This window comes from Hordeum vulgare, chromosome 6H (genome assembly GCF_904849725.1).
Source record: "Hordeum vulgare subsp. vulgare chromosome 6H, MorexV3_pseudomolecules_assembly, whole genome shotgun sequence".
Classification (NCBI taxonomy): Eukaryota; Viridiplantae; Streptophyta; class Magnoliopsida; order Poales; family Poaceae; genus Hordeum; species Hordeum vulgare.
The window spans coordinates 498,092,778-498,103,354 of NC_058523.1; the positions used below are offsets into that span (position 1 = coordinate 498,092,778).

Consider the following 10,577-nt stretch of genomic DNA (forward strand, 5'->3'; position numbering starts at 1 on the left):
TCGATAATAACCCGGACAGAAGGTTGGAGTGCGGGTTATTTGCACGGTTCCGAAGGGCTGAAAGTGAGCAAAAAGCGCACGCGAGGCCCATAGTGCAGTAGCACGCGATCTGCAGACCGACTCGGTCTCGAGTAGTGGACCTATTTAGTGCCCGACCCTCCCCACGATCGCTAGATAAAGTAAGAAATAAGAGGGCCACAGCTGGTGGCGCTGGTGGTCGTCGGGTCTGCTGGTGGCCACAATCTCTAGATAAAATAAGAAATAAGGGGGGGGGGTCCGGTCTGCTGGTGGCATTGGGGAGGTCGTCGGGTGCTTGTGGGGTGGTGGCCGGCGGCTCGCCGGTGCGAGATGTCGGGGCGGCGGCCTCGGGAGGTGGTGGTTGCGATCTTGTTGCGGAGTTCTCTCCCTAGTCCCTACACACCCCCGATACAGTTCTTCGGGAGAAAACCTTAGGCCCGGTTGGGTCGGACGACGGCGTCGGCATCGTCGCTTCCTCCTTGGAGGCGTCGTCTTGAAGAGCTTTGGATCTTGTTTTCACTCTCCAGGGGCTAGACGCTCATGACATTGCAGTCGGCTGGGGCTCGTTCGACAATGTGGATTATCTGCGCGGCTTCTTGTGTGGCAATGATGGCCCCTTCAAGCGGAGTAGGATTTGTTGTTGGGTTCTGGTAGTCGGTCTCATGCGGCATGCTCGAGGGGTCGTCGTGCCTCTCTTGTCTTCTGAAGTTGGAGTTGTTTGAGGAGGAACCTTGCGGCGACGATGACGTGAAGACGGCTGGTCGATTCTGGCGCTAGCTCGGCGCAGGTCCAGTGTTTTTTATCCTATAATGCTCGTCGGCTGAGTCGAAGCTGCCTGGTCACCGACGTGTGTGGTGGACTGTTTGGCGTTGTCCGACGCAGGCCTCTACGCTCGTCTGCAATGGAGGCTACATCGGTGGTCGTTGATGGTGAAGTTGGAGTCGCCCTCGCGGAGGCGTGATGACGATGACGCCGGATTACAACCTCCACGAAGCTCTTCCCCTTGGCGGCGTGTGTGCGTTCTTGTGTAGGTTGCCAGGTCGCCCTGTTTGCCTTGTTGTGGTGGGCGCATTGTGACGGTTTTAGCCTGGTTGGTGGCGCTGGGGAGGTCGTCGGGTGCTTCTGGGGTGGTGGCCGGCGGCTCGCCGGTGCGAGATGCCGGGGGTGCGGCCTCGGGAGGTGGTGGCTGCGATCTTGTTGCGGAGTTCCCTCCCTAGTCCCTACACACCCACAGATACAATTCTTCGGGTGAAAACCTTAGGCCCGGTTGGGTCGGACGACGGCGTCGGCATCGTCGCTTCCTCCTTGGGGGCGTCGTCTTGAAGAGCTTTGGATCTTGTTTGCACTCTCCAGGGGCTAGACGCTCGCGACATTGCAGTCGGCTGGGGCTCGTTCGACAATGTGGATGATCTGCGCGGCTTCTTGTGTGGCAATGATGGCCCCTTCAAGCGGAGTAGGATTTGCTGTTGGGTTCTGGTAGTCGGTCTCATCCGGCGTGCTCGAGGGGTCGTCGTGCCTCTCTTGTCTTCTGAAGTTGGAGCTGTTTGAGGAGGAACCTTGCGGCGAAGATGACGTGAAGACGGCTGGTCGATTCTGGCGCTCGCTCGGCGCAGGTCCAGTGTGTTTTATCCTATAATGCTCGTCGGCTGAGTCGAAGCTGCCTGGTCACCGACGTGTGTGGTGGACTGTTTGGCGTTGTCCGACGCAGGCCTCTACACTCGTCTGCGATGGAGGCTACATCGGTGGTCATTGATGGTGAAGTTGGAGTCGCCCTCGCGGAGGCGTGATGACGATGACGCCGGATTACAACCTCGACGAAGCTCTTCCCCTTGGCGGCGTGTGTGCGTTCTTGTGTAGGTTGCCAGGTCGACCTGTTTGCCTTGTTGTGGTGGGCGCATTGTGATGGTTTTAGCCCGGTTTTCCGATTATTAACCGGGTAACTCTCTTCTACCTTTTTTTAATGAGATGGGTACCTAAAGAACCGCGTTTCAAAAAAAACTATAGGCACCTTTCCATTCTTGTGGCAGTGAATTCATGTTCGTAATGGAATACTCCCTCCGTCCTATACCATCCTATAATGATATAAGACATTATTACATTTAATATATGTGTGTGCGTAGTTCAAGTTCTTGACCGATTCGCCAAGCAATATTTTGGTTGCTTTTGATGGATTGCTTACTACTATGTCCATGGATTGGATGTCAACATGTGTAGGCATCATTTGTTAATATTGGACAAATTCATTCCATCATTTTCTTCTTGTTCTTTGTCATAATGCCCATTCTGGGACGAGTTGGAAGAGGAGCGGGAACAACAAAAACCACCACATCACTCTTTCCTTTCTTTGGTGCTACCTTGTTTCTTCAAGGGATGGGGCTGGGGTGTATAATAACCCTTCTTTTCAGTATGCCCGGAAACAACTTCTAGCTCGATTTAGGATCAAAGTTAGAAACCTCATGTGTAAGGATAAAGTAAGGGAATTGATAAAGAAATGTATATTGGATGAGGTTTGCCTAGGCAGGATAGGCAAATTGGTAAAAAGAATAGAGAACATGAGTATAGGCAAATTGGTAAGGGAATTGATCAAAGTTAGAAACCTCATGTGTAAGGATAAAGTAAAAAGAATAGAGAACATGAGTATATTGGATGTAATAACGGATGGAAAATTTTGAAACCTGGGTGTATATACACCCTATATGCAAAAATAAATTAGCAATTCAACAAAGTGTCAAAAAAATATAAAAATAATTTTGAAATAAATTTGATATTTCATTGTACTTGTGAGAAAATTTTCATAAAAAAAATTACACTTTGACTTCTTTTCAAAAAAGACAATTTTTTTATCAAAATAGTGTGAATAGTGACCTATAATAATAAAAAAATTGACTTTTTTGCCCAGATGTTGATGTTGACTTTTTTTCATGAAAATTTATATACTAGTGCAAAACAAAGTCAAGTTTAATCTAAAAATACTTCAAAATTATTTTAACTTTTTAATTAATTATCAAAATATATTTTTCATATAGGACCCATAGGAACCAAAGTGTATTTTCATATAATAACTTCTTATATTATGGGACAGAGGAATTGTCTCTCTAGTCCAGCAATGTACCCTAGTACGAGCATGACTGCAGATCGGATCAATGGACTCGAAGATCATGTGCACGTCGGTCATAAGTAGGGCGGCGCCCGATCCGTCCCGCTCCATAGTATAATCAGATCAGGTTAGTTGTGCTTTTCTGTAGCGATTTGGTTTACTTTTAAACTAAGTTCATCTTTTGCGGGCTTATGCGGGACCCCGCCCTGCATCCCTAGTCATAAGTCCACTGCAATAGAATATCGAATCACCTCCAGTAAAAGGCAATCTAATGATGGTTGGTAACCTGGCAGATTCATGACTCATTCATCTAGCTAGTGATGAAAAATCAAAGCTCTTTTTCACGGCCTAGCTTGTCAATCGTCACAATAGACCATGGCAAGTCTTGGTCTTGCAAGACTTCGTGGTAGCTACACATCGCATACACATAGTTTGGTCCGCGCACGACTCTTGCATGATGCCGCTCCCAGATTCACATCAAAGAGATTACGGGTGGCAAGCTGGGCGTTGGACAGGTGCAGCCTCTTTGTCACACTTTCTTTTTGAGCTCTTTTACGGTACCGTGTAATGAATATTGACCGCTAGTTCCTAGAAATCCAACGTTCGAAAAAGATGTATACTGCTTAAATTGGGTTTCCCAAAAAGATGTATACTGCTTAAATTGAGTTTCCAGTACAGCATGCACCGCTCATTTACGTGAAGCAGTATATGCGAGTTGAGGGCAATTTGGGAAGGTTCGTATTTTCAGCTCGTCAGATGGATTGAGGCGGCCCGTCACTTGTCCTTCTCTCTCTGGTTCAGCCGTTGTGCGCATGCATCCTCTTCTTGTACGAGCCCATCTCTCGCCCCTTTATCGGCCAGCGTGTGCGCAGGTTTCACCCGACTATTCTACGTACACCATTCTCTTCCTCCTCACAGGGCCATATGTGAGGCATTGGCTTACACTGCTCATTGTATCCGGGTTCATGACGTACGTTGTGGCGAAACCATCGGACACCGCTCACGAGCTCGCCGCTGTCGACAAGAAGGCCATATACAAGTACAACATGCCTGCCACCGCTCGAAGGCAGCATGATGCAGCTGACAGGCGATGACGGTCATGGATAGTTTCGTGTTCACCTTTGTAGAGTTGCCCATGTCAATTGCAATTTCAGGTTTAAATTGTAAATTAGTTCAGGCTGTTGGCAATCGGTGATGGTTTGGTGATTTCCTAGCAGCGGCTGCTAGTAATTAACCTAGACGAATGATTTAACGTGTCACTTCGTTTCTACTTATGACGCAATCATACTACATACAACATGCCTAGATAACTGAACTTCTAATCCATGGATGTTCGAGCCTGCAGCAAGGTCAGGGATGTACAATCCTGCAAGGTATACATGAGGAGCATGGCGAGATCTATATGCACGGAGCGAACTAGCGCAGCAGGAAGAGCGGCCGACGGGAGTTGTACGGCTGGCTGGGCGTGCAATATAAGGGACTGCACATCGTGATTCAGGTGGAGCTTGGTTTCTTGGGGAGGGGGCGGCGGCGGCGGCGGCGGCTGGCGAGATTGCTCTGCGGCGGCGTTTTCTCTCCAAGAATTTAATGTGAAAATTAGGGTCTAAACTACCCTCAAGAAATCAACTGTGCGATTAGATATCTACTGCTCCGTTTCCCTAGCAGTGCAGGGTACTATAAAAAACACTTCTTTTTAGCCTTTTGTACCCTTTCTCTTTGGAGTTTGGACCAAATGTCCGGATGGTTTATTTGATCGGGCTTTTCAGTTCTTGGTCATGTTTGGATACTCTAACTCGGTTAGAGGTTAGAGTTAGATTCTAACCCTGTATTAATCCTGAACTAACTTTAATTAAGGAGGTGTTTAGATGGCATGGTTAGATTGTCAATAAATGCACTTTTTTAATCATTTGACTCCTTTAACCAGGATTTGGTGTGCTCGAGGTAGAGGGAAAAGTATCTCTTCCTGGGTCCCACCTAACTCTAATTCAAATAAGCACCTCTTGGTTGGGTTAGTTTTTTTGAGTGGGTTAAATGCATCTAACCAACTCTAATCCTCATGTTTGGATGTTTTAAGGTTAGTTCAGTCCAATCTAACCAACTCTAACTCTAACCCATGAATCCAAATAAGACCCTTCTCCCAATATATAGCTGTGAGCCGTCACATGATTCTACCCACGTCACTGGCTGTTACTTTCTTTATTTTATAAAGCAATCGTCACCGGTGACACTAGAGTAAGGGAAAGTGCCTTTTTGAGCTCGACCTCAAATGCACGCGCATGAAGAGTAAAATCGAAAACAATTCAAAAACATTAAAGAAAAATCATTTTTTGTGGTGAACTTTGTCAAAAGTTCCGAGTGCTTGCAAATTTTCATCATTAGATAACATTCGAGTAAGGCATCACAAAAAAAACAAAATTAATGTTTCAAAATGCTTTTGAAAATAGCATTTTGAGAGCATCATTTTTGGTTTTTTGTCACGCCATACTCGAATCAGATCTAATGTTGAAACTTTGCAAGCACTTCGAACTTTTGCCAATGTTCATCACAAAAAAATCAGAATTTTTTAAAATATTTTTAATTTTACTGTTCATGCCAATGCATTTGAGCTCGGACTCAAATACTCCATGTCCGTGCATATGCTTCGTCATATCCTCATCTCCTACGGGATCTGGAGAGGGGGTCGCGGGTTGTGTGGTGGTCGATAGGGCGCGACCGGTGTGGATGAGAGGAGGCCGTGGGTTTCTGTTGGAAATATGCCCTAGAGGCAATAATAAAATGGTTATTATCATATTTCCTTGTTCATGATAATCGTCTATTGTTCATGCTATAATTGTATTAACAAGAAACAGTAATACATGTGTGAATAAATAGATCACAAAGTGTCCCTAGCAAGCCTCTAGTTGGCTAGCTCGTTAGTCAATAGATGATCATGGTTTCCTGATCATGGCCATTAGATGTCATTGATAACGGGATCACATCATTAGGAGAATGATGTGATGGACGAGACCCAATCCTAAGCATAGCACTAGATCGTATTGCTCGTATGCTAAAGCTTTTCTAATGTCAAGTATCTTTTCCTTCGACCGTGAGATTGTGCAACTCCCGGATACCGTAGGAGTGCTTTGGGTGTATCAAACGTTCCAACGTAACTGGGTGACTATAAAGGTGCACTACGGGTACCTCCGAAAGTGTCTGTTGGGTTGGTACGAATCGAGATCGGGATTTGTCACTCCGTGTGACGGAGAGGTATCTCTGGGCCCACTCGGTAGAACATCATCATGAGCACAATGTGACTAAGGAGTTATTCACACGATGACGTGCTACGGAACGAGTAAAGAGACTTACTGGTAACGAGATTGAACAAGGTATTGGTATACCGACGATCGAATCTCGGGCAAGTTCTATACCGACAGACAAAGGGAATTGTATACGGGATTGATTGTATCCTTGACATCGTGGTTCATCCGATGAGATCATCGTGGAGCAAGTGGGAGACACCATGGGTATCCAGACCCCGCTGATGGTTATTGGCCAGAGAGGTGGCTCGGTCATGTCTGACTGTCTCCCGAACCCGTAGGGTCTACACACTTAAGGTTCGGTGACGCTAGGGTTATAGGGAATTGTTATACGAGGTTACCGAAAGTTGTTCGGAGTCCCGGATGAGATCACGGACGTCACGAGGAGCTCCGAAATGGTCCGAAGGTAAAGATTGATATATAGGACGGATGGTTTCGGACACCGGAAGTGTTTCGGGCATCACCGGTAACGTACCGGGACCATCGGAGATGGCCCCGGGGGTCCACCGAAGGGAGGCAACGACCCCGGGAGGTAAGATGGGCCAAGTAGGGGAGGGAACCAGCCCCTAGATGGGTTGGTGCGCCTCCCCAGTCAGCCCAATGCGCAGGGGAGAGAAAAGGGGGGGGGGGGCAAACCCTAAGCCAGGTGGGCCTAAGGCCCACCAGGGGTGCGCCACACTCCTCCTCCCCCTTTGGCCGCCGCACCAGCCCTCATCTAGGGCTGCCGCCGCCCAGGAGGGGGAAACCCTCAAGGGGGCGCAGCCCCTCCCTTCCCCTATATATAGAGGGCACTTTTGGCCATTGGGAGACAGACTTCTTCCTCTCCCTCGGCGCAGCCCTGCCCTTCTTCCTCCTCCTCTCTGCCGATGCTTGGAGAAGCCTTGCCGGGAGACCTCGTCTCTCCATCGACACCACGCCGTCGTGCTACTGGAGTTCTTCCCCAACCTCTCTCTCCTCCTTGCTGGATCAAAGTGCGGGAGACGTCACCGGGTTGCACGTGTGTTGAACGCGGCGGTGTCGTAGTTCGGCACTAGATCGGAATCGCTGCGAGTACGACTCCATCAAGCGCGTTCTAGCAACGCTTCCGCTTAGCGATCTTCAAAGGTATGAAGATGCTCTTACCCCTCTCTCGTTGCTGGTCTCTCCATAGGAAGATCTAAATATGCGTAGGAAAATTTTGAATTTATGCTACGTTACCCAACAGTTTCACCTTTCACGAGATGGGTGGGGTGTGGTTCGAGTTGGACAGAAGGTTGGAATGCGGGTTATTTACGCGGTTCTGAAGTGGCACGCGATCGACAGACCGACGGAAAACGTTTCGCCACAGCGCGTCGGCCGAACACTTCGGCCAGTCGCGCGTGACCCGTGTGCTGGTTTGTGAGTATATGCAATAAATTTTTTTCAAATTTGCTACAAACGTGGTAATTTTTGCTACAATCATTTCCTATTTTTGTTATAGTTTGTTCATTAAAAAGCTACATCCACGTTTGGTTGTAACTCGAGTTTGTTGAATTTTTTGCTACAACCGTGTTAATTTTTGCTACAACCGGCATCATTTTTTGATGCAACCGTTTACTAAAAAAGTTGTATACACGTTCGTCAGAGTTGCAACCCGAGTTCATCGGATTGTTTTGCTACAACTTTTTTTTATTTTATTACCACACATCATCAGCTTTATTTTTTTACTACAATCAAGTAGATATTTTTTTGCTATAATTAAATTTTTGTTACCTCGCCCGCCGAACGATTCGACCCGCGGGCGGCGCAGAACATTGCCCCAGACCGACTCGGTCTGGAGTACTAGACCTATTTAGTGCCCGACCCTCCCCACGATCGCTAGATAAAATACTTCGACGCCCCTCGCCCCGCCCTAGCCATAACGCCTCGCCGCCGGTGCCACCCGCTCGATCCTCGCCAACGCCTCATCTTATTCGCCGCCGCTGGACCGTTCTCCGCTGCCGCCTGCAAGCTCGCTCGCTCGCCGCCTATCTCCTCCACGGAACCAACTCGTGATCCCGTCTACAAACTCTCTCCCCGTCCGCGATTTGGTTTCGAGGTATGAGTTTTTTCTTCTTCCAATAGTACTCCGTCCTAGTTTATCCCAATTGTCTTAGATACGGCACTAAAACGTGCCTAGCTACATCCAAGGCACGTAATTCGGGACGGAGGCATTATCTAGATCTGTCCCGACGCCCACAAGACCAGATCGATTGCCCTTATCTGACCAAAATCGCATCTTTTGTCTCCGGTTTGTAGGATGCCTAAGCGAAGATGGCAGGGCGACGAGGTTCAGCCCAACTACCACGACCGCGGCGCTAACAAACCCAAGAGCATCTATCTTGTTCTAGATGACTGGCACGGGGGCTTCACCATTCGCAAGCTTGATGCTGACAGTCCTGACCTGAGCGAGCCCCCTGTCTTCCGGCTAGCGTCGCCTCTGAACAACCATGCCATGGACTTTGCCGCTCTGGGCAGGAACATTATAGCCACCAGCAACCAATGTGCTGCAACTCTAGTCTTTGACACGGAAGCAGAGGCGCTGGCCATCGGCAATCCCCTCCCGGATGCACTCCTCAGTTCCCTCAACTTCTTTGTCACAGCTGACGACATGTTATTTGCGTTTGCCTACTACTTCACGTCGCGGCCTCCCTCCTTCGAAGTCATGACCACCGCCAAGGAGGACGAGGTGCGCTCTTTGTGCCCAAGCACTGACTGGTCCTGGAAAAGCATCCCAGCTCCCTTCACCAAGAATCAAAGGATTGTATCCTACGCCCTTCACCGGGACAGACGCACCATATTCGTGTCTGTGCATGACCGAAATGGCAGCGGCACCGGCACGTTCTCCTTTGACAGCAAGAACCGTGAGTGGAGGCGCCATGGGGAATGGATGCTCCCTTTCCACCGCCAAGGTTACTTCGACGCAGACCTAGATGCATGGGTTGGGTTACACCCGGATGGCTACATCTGCTCCTGCCAACTTCCCCCCCTAAGCACCACCACCACCATGCAGCAGCCTAGCTGGAAGATTTCCAATGAGCAAAACCTGTGGAGCCCAATACATCAAGCGTCTAAATCCGAAGGGGCTAGTCTCACATACTTGGGCAACTCCAAGTTTTTCCTTGTTGATTGCGACGTGGCAGATGGATTTGAGTTCCAGGATGCCTTTAATGACCCTCATGGCTTCGTGCTCAACATGACCACGTTTCGTCTCAAGTACAATCATGAGGGCAAGCTGAGAATCATCGACAGAAACACTACCTCTTGTCCTGTCTCTAGGCAACTCTCGTCTTTTTCTCCCGTAGCGTTCTGGATGTAGCTAGCAAGGGAAAAAAAATGCACCTTCTGTTTTCATTTATTTAGCTGTATATCATGCATACTAGCTATGTGTGTAGCTATGTGTGTCTGTCCTATCTGTAAATTACTCCCTCCACTTCTATATAAGGCCACTTTATAAATTGGTGTAGCTTTTACCATCGTTTTGAGCAACAAGGTATGCTTTTTGTGGCATGTAACATATATTTTATTGCTCAAATCGGTGATCGAAGTTATACCCAAGTTATGAATTGGCTTGTATAAAAAAAAGAGGGAGTATGATTTGAATCAATAAAACGCAAACTGGTTATTATGTGGAAACTTTCAGAGCTCTTAATTGTCAATTCTACAAATGCAGAAATCGATCGATGCATGGCTGCCTATAACTATGAGTTTCAGAAACTTATGATAATTTTTTGTAATGATAAATATGTATGTGGACTAAAATCTATCATCTTGATTAATACAACTTACATATTTTGATCTTATCCGCCATCACAAAAAAGAAATAATGTCTCTGCAGTTCTCTCTTGCTTTTTCCTTAAGGAAAAATCCCCAGGGGGATCTCTTTGCATTGTAACTTCAAGTAATGTTAAGAAAACTGGAGTGTAAGATAGGTATATTCAAGGAAAGGTTCTACGATAATTAGGAAATATTCCGGCATGGTTGCCTTTATCGCATTGCTACATTTAAACCTGAGAATGGTTTCATACTTGAACCATACCCATTCATTTATCTCTCAAAACCATACTTGAACCATACCCATTTAGTGTCATTTTTAGCCCAACCAAAACGAAACCCACTATTTTTTCCACCCAAACCAATTTAAACCCAAAACATAACCATGGGTTTAA

At 47.4% G+C, this 10,577-nt stretch overlaps 1 protein-coding gene across 1 annotated transcript; it reads left to right on the top strand.

Annotated features, from left to right (window-relative positions):
• Window positions 1-8,269: 8,269 nt before the first annotated feature.
• LOC123402460 lies at window positions 8,270-10,011 on the top strand. Its single transcript, XM_045096386.1, has 2 exons — window positions 8,270-8,467; window positions 8,668-10,011. The coding sequence occupies exon 2, from the start codon at window positions 8,669-8,671 to the stop codon at window positions 9,725-9,727; it is 1,059 nt and encodes a 352-aa protein (XP_044952321.1). The 5' UTR covers window positions 8,270-8,467; window position 8,668; the 3' UTR covers window positions 9,728-10,011.
• Window positions 10,012-10,577: the final 566 nt, after the last annotated feature.